Source organism: Delphinus delphis, chromosome 16 (assembly GCF_949987515.2).
Source record: "Delphinus delphis chromosome 16, mDelDel1.2, whole genome shotgun sequence".
In the NCBI taxonomy this organism is placed as follows: domain Eukaryota; kingdom Metazoa; phylum Chordata; class Mammalia; order Artiodactyla; family Delphinidae; genus Delphinus; species Delphinus delphis.
In genome coordinates, this window is record NC_082698.1 from 9,182,916 (window position 1) to 9,195,538 (window position 12,623).

General features: G+C 44.1%; 1 protein-coding gene across 2 annotated transcripts in view; it reads right to left on the reverse strand.

Annotated features, from left to right (window-relative positions):
* DMBT1 (deleted in malignant brain tumors 1) overlaps window positions 1-12,267 on the reverse strand; it is a 64,017-nt gene extending 51,750 nt beyond the window's left edge. For both annotated transcript variants that reach the window (XM_060033906.1, XM_060033907.1), the window contains exons 1-4: window positions 12,205-12,267; window positions 3,995-4,057; window positions 2,902-2,931; window positions 922-951 (exon numbers count right to left, since the gene is read on the reverse strand). In XM_060033906.1, coding sequence (XP_059889889.1) covers window positions 922-951; window positions 2,902-2,931; window positions 3,995-4,057; window positions 12,205-12,265 — 184 coding nt within the window. In that variant the 5' untranslated portion in view covers window positions 12,266-12,267. The remainder of the gene's footprint in view (window positions 1-921; window positions 952-2,901; window positions 2,932-3,994; window positions 4,058-12,204) is intronic.
* Between the last annotated feature and the right edge of the window lie 356 nt (window positions 12,268-12,623).

Below are 12,623 nucleotides of genomic sequence, written 5' to 3' on the forward strand. Positions count from 1 at the left end.
TGGTGCAAAGTGTGTGTATTCTCACTGAGCAGAGGAGAAGAGATGATACAGTTAGAAAGAATCCTGGACAGAGGCAAAGCCACCTGTTCTGTGTTCAAATCTCTACCCAGCCACTGACCCACCATGTGACCTTAGACACAGACCTTGACAAGTTACCTAACAATGGCCCGGTTTCCCTATCTGCACAAGGAAGGTGATGATACTACTTCCCTCAGTGTTGTTGGGAAGATTTCATGATAATAGCACTTACTATGTGCATTAGTTGAGCACTTATTATGTGCCAGCCAGTCTTTTTTTTTTTTTTCGGTATGCGGGCCTCTCACTGTTGTGGCCTCTCCCGTTGCGGAGCACAGGCTCCGGACGCACAGGCTCAGCGGCCATGGCTCTCAGGCCCAGCCGCTCCGCGGCATGTGGGATCTTCCCGGACCGGGGCACGAACCCATGTCCCCTGCATCGGCAGGCGGACTCTCAACCACTGTGCCACCAGGGAAGCCCGCAGCCAGTCTTTTAAATGCTTTTTTATATAGTAACTCATTTGGTGTATGAAAATAATTTTGTGCAGGGTACAAAGCAAATGCTTGGGACATGTTAGCTATCTTTGATAGAACTGACATTCATGGTGAGAAGAGGCACTGATTTGTTTTTCACCTCTCTCTCCTGACACCAAGCTGAAGGTAATCTCATGCAATGAATAACTGAGAGGCAGAGAGAAGGAAGGGGAATGGCAGACCAACCTGGCTGAGCATGTGTCTGGGACACGCAGAGGACCTCTGAACCCTTGACCCCTCCCTCTCCATCCCTGCGTTCTAAAGGGCAGGCACTTGCTCTGTGGCCAAGACTGCACTCAGCCTCAAGTAACCCTGGCCAACCCAGCCAGCGAGCAAAACCCCAGGGAGGACAAATAAAGAAAAAATATCTTACCATCATCTGTGGTGTGGAGAACCCACGGATCTAGAAAGAAATCAAATTCATCTTAGGCGATTCTGCTGTTGGCAAATGACCTACAGACACAGAAACTGGCTCGACGTTCACCTCACGATCATGCCACGGGGTGCTGTGGTTCAGTGTTGGGTTTCTGTGCCTGCAGCATTCTTGCTGAAAGTGTTTGGGGTTTTGCAATAGACCTTTAAAACAAGTGGGTTGGATCTGGGGTGTTCAGTAATATGAGATGTAATAAAGTACGTGTCTCCTTTCCGGGCCCTCTAACACCAGTTATAGTCCCAGGATGTGATCTATGCTCAGGAAGCACCCAGCTTATTTCATGCTTTCAGGTACTATATTTTCCGCCATACAGAATGCATCTATCTCAGTGAAGTTTAAGGATTTTGTGGATGGGAGCCTTGTCTGAGCCCTCTCCATGGACGAAGGGGAGGATGTCCGGCCTAAGGGGATGGTACGGAGGGACAGGATAGCACAAAGTGGAGACTGTGCCAGGCTGCTCACTGCTTGACGCGTCAGTTTGAGACATGACCAAGGATGAGCATCCGGGAGATACGCTCATGGGTACGTCTCTGGATTTGCCTCCATCATCTCCACGCAGATTTAGACGAGGACTTAGAAAGCAGACAAGAACCGAGTCTGACTGCAGCTGCCCACACACCTGCTCTTCACCCATTTGCCCCAAAAGACAAACGGTGTTCTACCACCAATGGCAGGTGACCCTTCCAACCTTTGTTGATCAGAAGATTTTTTTTCTAGAGCTTCAGAAAATGTATCAAAGGCACAGTTTGGGGAATGGGACCTAGAGATGACCTCCCATCAGCACACTATGCTGGTTAGCTACACGATAGAAGGATGGCTAAGCATGGGGAGGGGGGAGTATCTGACTGCAGGGGGAGGGTGGCTACTGTCAACCTAAGTCTGTATCTGTTCCCTAAAGTTCCTGGCAACAGTGCCAATGAGTAACAGAAAAACACCCTTCCTCCTCTGTCTGGCTAACGCCACCATCAGCCCCGGACCTCAGGTCACCTGTGGCTTCCTCGGGGCTGCTCTCTCTGATGGCTTGAGCGTGTCTCTCTCGCTCTGGACCTCTTGCTGCAGCACCCGTCACAGCTGTAGTTGTAACTGTGTGCTCAGAGATTAATGTCTATCTTTCCACTGGACCCTGAGTCCCTGCAGGGACTTCTCCTGTTTAGAAGGATCCCTGGTAGGACCTCTTCTGGCCAAGTGAGGTGGCATGGATGTGGAAGCCATTGTGCAAGATGTGTAAAAGTTCAATCTCAGCAATTCACTTATGGAAAAGTCTTTACAGCAACAAGTCAGACTTAGGATGGAGCCAATAACCATTTGGCAAAATGTGAAAAACCTGCATTTACTTGACATTAAGCAAAATACAGACATTAAGAAAAAATAAGTTTAAAAAGGTAGCCCTTAAACTATATACACGCATCTTCTGTTGCTTGCTTTGGAAATGTTTAGCCAAGTCCCATAATTACATTGTAAACATGAAAACTTCATTCAGTCCTGGGCCATGCAGCATGCTTGCTCAAAGTGTGGTCTGCAGACCATCCTTATTTTCGGTTATATAAAAATGCAGATTCCTGAGCCCCACCCCACGCCAGCCAAATCCGAGTGTCTGGAGTGGGGAGGTGAACTCTAAGGACCTGCATTCAGCCACATATCTTAGTTGATTCTGATGTGCACTGAAGTTTGAGGCAAAGGCAAATTAAAATGGAAGAAGAACCTAACTAGATAACCACATGGTCCATTTATGCTGTAGCTGAAGGAAGTTTCTATTGCCCTTGTATTTCCGTAAAGGACACAAATCACATTCTTATGCGACCCTCATACCATTCATTGAAGTCCAGTGAGGCAGTGTTTATTCTTTAAGATATAAATAACTGTATAGAAGGATAAATAAATTTTAAACCAAATACAGGATGCTGTTTTCAAAGTACTTACCACTTGTTCTGGGAAGATCTGATTCAGAAACTATAAAGGAATAAAAGAAAAATCAGACGTATGCATGCTTCACGCACAGGGAGCCCTAAGCAAGAAATCCACCTTTGAGCCATTGCTTTTCTTATAGTTGACTCTGAACTAACGCTGTAACAACTGCATGTAACTCAACATCAACAAATCTGGAATCTGTTTTTGAAATTCAATCCAAATTGAAAAGATTTCTTGAGGCTCTAGTGCAATGAGAGGTCTAGGCTTGCTTCAAAAATGCCTCAAAAGTCCACCCTTGTGCCATCTCTTCTCCTCCTTCACAGGCACCCAAGGGTGCTGATTCTTAAAAGCTTAATCATGGCAGAAGATTCTGTACATTTTCGAACCTGGAGACCTGGGGTCATATTCAAGAGTTTTATGTGTCATTTCAGTTAATCCTCGTACAACCCCATAGGGAAACTGAGGCTTGGGTAGGTGACCCAAATCAACTGACTAGTAAGTGACGGGGCAGGATTTGTGCTCAGACAGTTTGCTCTTAACCATTTCACTATTCTGCCTCCCAGTATATATATATATTTTAAAGTTTGTATTATTTGGCCCAAATCATGGTCTGCAGTTTTGCATAGGCAGGTATGCCCATGGGTGTACAGGACTAGAATAAAAGAGGAATTAGGGAGCAGAAGTTAGCCTTTAAAGCATTGACTGAGGCAGGGGTATTCACTATTTCCCCAAGACCTGTTAACAGTTCTAGAAAAGAAGAGAAATGTGATTATATCCAGAGAGGCTCAGTTAGATGCTGCTGTCCCTGTCTGCCCCTGCTGCCCTGCTGTCTGTGACCCCTGCTGGACACCCAGTGGGGCAGTCTGGGGGACAGAGACCTTAGGAAAGAAGTGTGGCTGGACAGAGACTTGCACGGAAACTTGGGGTCTATCTTATGGTCAGTATGGTACCTCACAAGGAAGGAGCTAAGGGTCCAGGTGGACCCCCTCAGAGGACCTGTCCTACATCTAAAACCCAGCAGGACCCTCCGCAGCAGTCCCTCCTGAGTTCTTGGGGGTGGCCTTGGGCACCACAATCGCCCGGCTCCCAAGTTTGATAGAGTTACCAGAGCTGAGTGTCTGTGTCTCCCAAAAAGCAGTTTCTCTGGTGTCACTCACTGTTGATGTTGCTGAAAATACAAGGAAAAATAGCCAAATGAGAGGTCTTCCGAAAACAAGAATTAAACCCGGACCCACCCTCCCACCATCTAATTCAAGCAGGGGAGAAAGTTGCATTACTCTTTGCTTTGGAGGCTAGCTGGACCCATCATTCATTAATTGATTCACTCAGGGAATATGGACCAGGCTCTGACCGCACAGGGGGCACAGGACAGTAGGGATCCATCAGAGAGGGTAAGGTGTAGTCCTCTGGAGCTCAGAGGCCACCTGGCAGCCAGACTTGCTAACCAGTAACTCTCCATCTTGGCCAATGAGGAACACAGTGGAAGGGGAATGGAAATCTCAAAAGAAACAATTCCTGGGCTTGGGAGAAGGGCAGGAGGAATCCAGAGAGGAGAGGATATTTCAACAAGGCTTAGAAGAAGACATAGACATACATCAGAAGAAAACAGGGTGGAAGTCGAGTTGCCAGATGAAACACAGGATGCCCAGTTAAATTTGAATTTCAGATAAACAATGAATACTGCTTTAATATAAGTATGTCTGCAATATTACATGGGATATATGTATACTTAAGAAAAAAAATTTATCTGAAATTCGAATTTAACTGGGTGCATTGTATTGTTACTTACAATATCCGGCTACTCTAGATGAAATGCATCTCATAGGTGGCAGTAGACAAGAAGTTGTCTTAACTACCCTATATGTAACCCACTAGCCAGATCCACTGAGGCTCTCCATCCTCTCTGTAAACCTACTGAACACTAGGGCTGGTAGGCTAATATCTAGTACACTTGGCATCTTTCACTCCAACCAAGCTGTGTGATCGATTAAAGGCAGATATGAGTCCTGAACCTGTTTATGCTGGTTGTACCTGGCATTAGATTAAATATTAAGTAAATTGATCAAATATGGGTACAAAAAGAAAGATGTCTTTAAAAAAAATAAGGCTGAATGCTTTGGAAATAAAATAAAATCAAGTTGCTAAAAGAAATCAGGTGGGTTAAACAGCAAAAAGTAGAAGGATATGTAAAGTAATAGAACTTCTCCCCTCATACTGCTTTGCAAATGTCTTTCATTTCATGCGCTACTTTAGAGAAACTAAAATTAGAAATTATAGATAATGCCATATGGACGTAGTTTATGTAAGAAAGACATTGCAGAATTGCAGAAGATCCCTACTGAGAGAAAAGCCTACAGCCACAAATTGGCAAATCAAAGTGTGTTTATATGTTTTAAGATAAAATGAAACATTTAAAATGTGTCTGTATCATATTTTATGATTTCCCCATTTTAAACAACATTTTTGAAAAACCAACCAACTACCGGACCCAGTCACGTTAGAAAAGTGTTCCTTTAGAACAACGGCTCTTAAAACGGTTCCCTGAATCAGCAGCACCATCCAGGATGTGGGAATCTGTACAAAATGCACATTTTTAGGCCTCCCCCAGACTTAAGAATTTACCCTGGAGGCGGTGCCCAACAATATGTGTTTTTAACAGGCATTCGAGGTGATTCTGATACACACTAAGGTTTGAAAACCGCTCGCTGTCCTGCAGCAAGAGCGTTTCGACACAGTGATAGATGGAATAATTCATTCAACAATCATTTACTGGCACCTCCTGCATGCTAGACTCCAGGAAGCCGGGGGAATGCTGAGATTACATGATGCCGCCGCTGGTAGTTGGCTCTAGTTGTCGAGGCCTGCAGGTAAGCAATGACAGGACAGGGGACTCAGGGCTCTGATTGCCGGACGTCCAGGAGTCCGGCAGAAGATCACGCGAGATTTCCTGGAACGGGACCTGGACGTCCAAGCGGATGTGCGCCAGGCAGAGGGGAAGATGTGGGTGAGAATGAGCTCCGAGGAAGTTAAGACATAATGAATAAACTTTCCTTTCGAAATAAACTCATGAGAATAAAACTACAAACTCTATGTGAAGCTTCGTGGCTCTCTCCTGGCAAATGAAGAGATGAATCGGGTTTCTGGATGGAAGGACTGAATATAGGAAAATCAGTCATTCTAAACTAATTCATAGGTTTGATATAATTTCCATCCAAAGGTTTTTCTTGGATTGATTGGTTCTTTAAAAAATGATTCTGGGGGCTTCCCTGGTGGCGCAGTGGTTGGGAGTCCGCCTGCCGATGCAGGGGACACGGGTTCGTGCCCTGGTCTGGGAAGATCCCACGTGCCGCGGAGCGGCTGGGCCCGTGAGCCATGGCCGCTGAGCCAGTGCGTCCGGAGCCTGTGCTCCGCAACGGGAGAGGCCACAACAGTGAGAGGCCTGCTTACCACGACAAAAAAAAAAAAAAAAAAAGATTCTGAAGTTTATCAGGAAAAATAAATAGGCTAAAAATTACTGGTAAGTTCTTGAAAAAGAAAAAAATACTGATGGGGCAGGGGCAGGGGTAGGGGCAGTGAGAGTGGGGCTGGGAGGTCTTGTCCACCTATGAACCTGGGAGACAGGTGACTTAGGTTCAAATTCTAGCTCTGCTGCTTATTTGGTCTCTAAACTTGGGCAATTCATTAATTCTCACTCAGTCCTAGTTTCCTCATCTGCAAAAAGGTAGTTACACTAACCTACTTCACAAGGTTATTGTGAAGACAAAATCAGAAAAATATATCAAGTGCTTAATATAGTGTTTGCCATGTAGTCAGCATTCAAAAAATTATTATTAGCTCCAAAATATTCAAAATAAAGCCATAAAATTAAAACAAAGTTTAAAATTTTAAATAATTTAAAAATTATTTTAGATACCTATTTCACACCAGAAAGCAAAATAATTTTCAGAACAGAAGAACTAGATTTTTTTAAACACACCAAGACAGGAAACTAATTAAATGTTTATCCGATTTCTGTGAAATTTCTAGGTGTTAAATCAACAGGAAATCACAAAGGAAAATAGCAATAAATTTAATTTTGTAAAAATACAAAATATTTGGTGGAAGAAAATCAAAATTAAAAGGCAAACAAACTGGGAAAATATTTGTCATCAATGTAATGGACAAAGTATTAACATCCAAATTATAGAGAGAGTTTATATAAATCAACAAAAATGATACTAGCTTTCACACACACAAAATAAATGGATAAAGGATATAAACAGACACTTCAAGGAAAAGGAATGTAAATGGCTTAAAAACATTCACCTTCACTGTAAGCAAAGAAATGCAAATTAAAATGACTGGACACCGTTTTTCACCCAACAATTCAGTCAAGATTTTTGCGGTATGCGGGCCTCTCACTGTTGTTTGACTTAGTAATTCCACTTCTAAGAACCTAGCCGAAGGAAATCATAATTTACTTAATGTGGACAAAGATGCATGAACAAACATTATCTTCACAGTATTAGCCATTATGATTACAGAAAGAACCTGAAAGGGGGTGGAAGAAATAGGAAGAGGTTAGTAAAAGGGTACAAACTTTCACTGATACCATGAATAAGTTCTCAGGATCTAATGTAAAACATAAGGACTATAGTTGATAACACTGTATTTATTGTACAGTTGGAATTTGTTAAGAGGGTAGAACTTAAATGCTGTCACCAAAATAAAAGATAAAAATGTGAGGTGATAGATATGTTCATTAACTAGGTGGGGGAGAATATTTTCATAATGCATATGCATATCGAATCACCACGAGATACTCTTTAAATATCCTATAAATTTCTTGGTCAATTGTACCTCAATAAAGCTGAAATTAAAAAAAAAAAAAAGAAGGAGAAAACCTGAAAAAACGTCAGTCTCCAAAATCATGACTGCATGTTAAAATGTTCAGAATATAAACTATAGAAAGACTGTATATGAAAAGATATCACTTAGGGACTTCCCTGGTGGTCCAGTGGCTCAGACTCCGAGCTTCCACTGCAGGGGGCACAGGTTCGATCCCTGGTCAGGGAACTAAGATCCCTCATGCTGCACAGTGGCAGCCAGAAAAAATGATATCACTACATACGCACATAATTGGAAAGAAATACATATTTTAACAAAGGCAATCTCGAATGATAGGATGACGAGAGTTTTCACCTTTTCTCTGTTTTTCTCTAGCTCCTACATTTTCCACACTAACTATGCATTAAAAACTGTGGTTTGAGGCTGAAGGCATGAAATGAGGTGGCAGGTAAGGTAAGAGGCAGATTCTTTTAGGGAAAGAATCTTTTAGGGAAATGGGGTTGTAGCCTAAAAGAAAAGAACAAGGATGAAAAAGAAAAAGAAGATAAGGAAAAAATGATGCTAAGGACAAAGCCGAGAGGCAGGAAGAGGAGAGAAAAAGAAGGAGGGGAGAGGGGAGAGGTAGGGAGGGGAGATGCTCATACCTTTTAGCAATTAGGACATTCCGGCATTAAGCTAAGTGGTCTACCTGTAGTATCTCATTTTATCTTCACAATATCCTTTATGGTAGAATTATTACACAATCTATTCTATAGAAGAGAAATCCAAGGCTTAGGGAAGGAAAACAACTCGTCAAAGGTCACACAGCTGTGACAGAGTGAAACTGATGCTGGAAGTCGAGTGCACTGACCCCAGAGCAAGTGTGCTCACAGCTCAGCTCCACTGCTTCCCAAAATTCAAGTGAAAACACTGAGATTCCATTTCAACTTGTCAGAAAGCAACACAGTCTGACATAATACTATTTAGTAATGGAGAGGCTGTGGTCAGTATTGTTCCTGATATGGTGTCTGGCTCCCCATAAACTATACATAAGGGAAGAGAAATACTTCACGGGACCTGGCACAGGGCACAGAGGGGATGTTTCAGGGCACAAGCACCCTCTCTCCTGCCCTTCCATTACCATCAGCGGGAGCCTTTGGTAGCCTCCTGGTGATGCACTGTGTTGTACTAAGTGAGCAAGGTGTGGTCCCTGCCCTCCAGGGACTCCCGGCATAGCAGGATCTCTAGAAAAATCCACAGATGATCTAGTGTAAGAGTTAAGATGTTATGGGAGAATAAGAATGGCAACCATAGGCACACTGCGTGTGTGTGTGTGTGTGCATGTGTGTGTGTGCATGTGTGTGTGTGTATTGAGAGTACATGTCAGGGTTCCTGGATGGGACAGTGTCCATCGTATTTAAAAAGAGTAGCTAGATTTAGCCAGAGGAGGGGAAGAATAAGACTGTGTTCCAGGTGGAGGGAACAGCGTGAGCGCAGTCACCATGGCAAGAGGCAGCATTACTCTGGGGCCTGAGGTGGGCAGGACAGGTTGCTTTGTACTGTGAGACATCCCGCTACCAAGTGTCCTGGAAAACAGGTAGAACAAAATCATGGGGTGGAAAACAGCAGGGAGCAAGTGGGAACCGAAACCCAGGTGGGGGTCTGGAGAGACACAGGAGGCTGGAGAGGATGGCCGGGCAGGAACGCAGGGTCCCGGTGCCAGGCTGTGACGCTCTGGGACTCGTTCCCGGGGCACGGCCTTGGACTTTACCTCCTTTCTGTAACATTCCGCACCTAGACTGGACTGAGTGACATAATGCCCAGGGGGGGATTTTGCACAGTAAAGACGAGCTGCAGCCAACAGAACTGGCGAGGGAGTAATTAGACGTCTGTGAGGTCTGTTTAAGTGATAACGGAAGTGCCTCCCCAGTCCAATGTCACCCGCATAAGGGCATCTCGCAGCGCCTTAAAGTCCTTCCATTCCATTTCCTCCTTTTTTTCATGGCGTTAATCATTGCCAAAACCCCTGATAAACTGTGAAAAGGGGAAGTACAGGCATTAACACTTTGCTAGGAATTAGTTTGTAAGCAACTATTACTTTCTTATTTTGCAAAACATTGACCTTGAAGAAATGGGACCAAGGGAAGTTGAGTTAAAAGAAATTCTTTCGCAATAACTTTACAGAGTTATAGAAAAGTTGCAGAAAATACAGAGAGTTCCCATATACTCTTACCCAATTTCCCCTCATGCTAACATCTCACATGACTGAGGTAACTTTGTCACAATTACCAAATCAACAATGGTACATTCCTACTAACTAAACTCCAGACTTTATTGGGATTTCACCAGTTTTTCCTTTTTCTAGGATCCAGTCCAAGATACCACTTTGCATTTAGGAAGTTATGTGAGGAAAATGCCTAGGAGAGTAACAGTGGACGGCACCCAGGCCCCCTCACACCCTCCAGGTGCCAGACACCGCGTGGGTGACCTCAGGTCTATACAACCCTGTGAAGCTGGAACACAACCCCAATTTACCAGTGAAGAAAATGACGCTTGCAGAGGCTCCAGGGCTGGTAAATGGTAGAACCAAAGACATTGCCAGGAGCAGCAGGGGTTCCACTGCCCCTAGAGCCCTGCACAAACCTGAGCTCACTGACTCCTTCTCAAGATTTTGTGCAAAGACCTGAGCTGAGAAGAGTGTCTGCTGCATGGGTTCCCCCAGCACAAAGCTCCCCCGGGGGGCTGCAGCACTCCTCAGACCTCTGCAAGGAACAGCAGGGGTTAATGTGCCAAAGCCGCTATGCGCTACCCGAATGCCAGCAGACCTCCTCCTGGTTCAAATCCCGGCCCACCGCCCGCAGCAACTGCTGACCTTGGATGGGACACAGAGCCTTTCTGAGCCTCAGTTTCCTCATCTGCAATGTGGATACCTAACTCGTTAGCAGATTTAGACAAGGGAAGATAGGTACCCTGTCTCACAGAGCACCTGGGACAGAGCCAGCGCTTTGCAGAGAGTTAATCCTTACGTCTAAAGTACAAATGCAGGCACACTTGTATGTGTGTGCACATAACATCATGTCAAACCACAAGTTCCCTCAAGCCACGCGTAGAAGCTGCCTTAAGCCCCTTTGTAGATAAGGACATGGCAATTCGCTCCCTGTCCTTTAGGGGCTGACATGAATCCCCTGTCACTTTTCAGAGCCAGTGCAAGTCCAGGGATTAACTTCGCACTCATAAAAGCTGGAGCTAAGAACACTGCCTTCCATTTTCAAATATTTTGATGCAGACGCAATCTCCAGCCCCGAGATTGTCCAGAGCCTGTACCCCCCGAGGTCCTCCTGACAAGAAGGGAAGGTGGGTGTCACCTGTCAGCGTGCTCCTGGGCAGAGACAGAGAGTGAGAGAGACAGAGAGAAAAAAAGAGAGAACTAATAGACAGACTGGCTAATTGTCCCGTTCACTTAGCATCTCGGTAAAATGACATTGAGATTCAAGGTCTCACTGATTTGCCCAGGGCTCTTTCGTGTCCATTTTATCACTTGACACTCTAAGAACATAAAGATATGCTTGACTAACTAAGCTTCAGATCATTTCTCTAGGACTTCCCTGGTGGTGCGGTGGTTAAGAATCCGCCTGCCAGTGCAGGGGACACGGGTTCGATCCCTGGTCCGGGAAGATCCCACATGCCGTGGAGCAACTAAGCCCGTGAGCCACAACTACTTAGCCTGCACTCTAGAGCCTGCGAACCACAGCTACTGAGCCCACGTGCCACAACTACTGAAGCCCATGCGCCTAGAGCCTGTGCTCCGCAACAAGAAAAGCCACCACAAGGGGAAGCCCGTGCACTGCAACGAAGAATAACCCCTGCCCGCCACAACTAGAGAAAGCCCGTGCGCAGCGACGAAGACCCAACGCAACCAAAAATAAATAAATAAATAATTTTTTAAAAAGAGAGAATTTAACCACATCTTATAAAAAAAAATCATTTCTCTAAAGTAGTGACAGACACAAACTTGTTATCTTAATGATCTTATCTGTGCTCAGCCACTTGATCTGATTTTGCTCAGTAAATATTAATTAATAAGCCAGACACACCTGCAGAAAGAAGTCACATGATGAGCATTTCCAGGGCAATCTCTTCTGCCCATTTTCATCAGTACACAAACTAAGGGCTTAACCAATGATGACAAAGTTTTAGGACCTCTTAATAGTGCACACTTTTCCTTAATTTCAGGAATTTTTCTAAGACCAGTCAATCATTTCCTTAGTTGAGTAACTCACTGTAGACACTGACATAATGATTGACTTTTTCTAACTACAACCATGGCATTTCTCAGCCAGAAACAAAATAAAAATACTTGCAATTACAATGATTAGCAAAGAATTGCCCCCACCTTTGATAGAAAACTCCCCTTGAGATGGAAAGTCTAGCACCAAGAAACAGATATAATTTGCCATGATTTGGAGTTAGAGCAGTGAAATTAACAAATGTAGTAATTAGATATAATACCTGTAGATAGAACTTGACCCAATAAAAGACATATTTCAAGGATGACTGTGGAGATCCCCATTTTTCTGGGTTCTTCTCAATCTGAATAAAAATGCCTTGCTATTTATAAGTTCCTAGCTATAAGGAGGCGTGTCTTCCGGGGTACTCTATTTCTACTGCTGCCGTAAAGATAAAGGAAGTAAGTGACTTTTCTAACAATCGATGGTTAATCTGTGGGAACAATTTAGGTGTGTTAGATTGATTGTTATATGAACAGTCTGGCTATTGCCCAACCACAAAAGCACTGACATTAGCAATGCAATTTCCACTTCCTTCTAGGTGAACCTCTAAGTCTCTCAAGTGTTCCCTGAATATAGGATTGATTTTAATCTTGGAGAATTTGAAAGAATTTGTGGGAAGACTGCTCCAAGGTTCGGGGC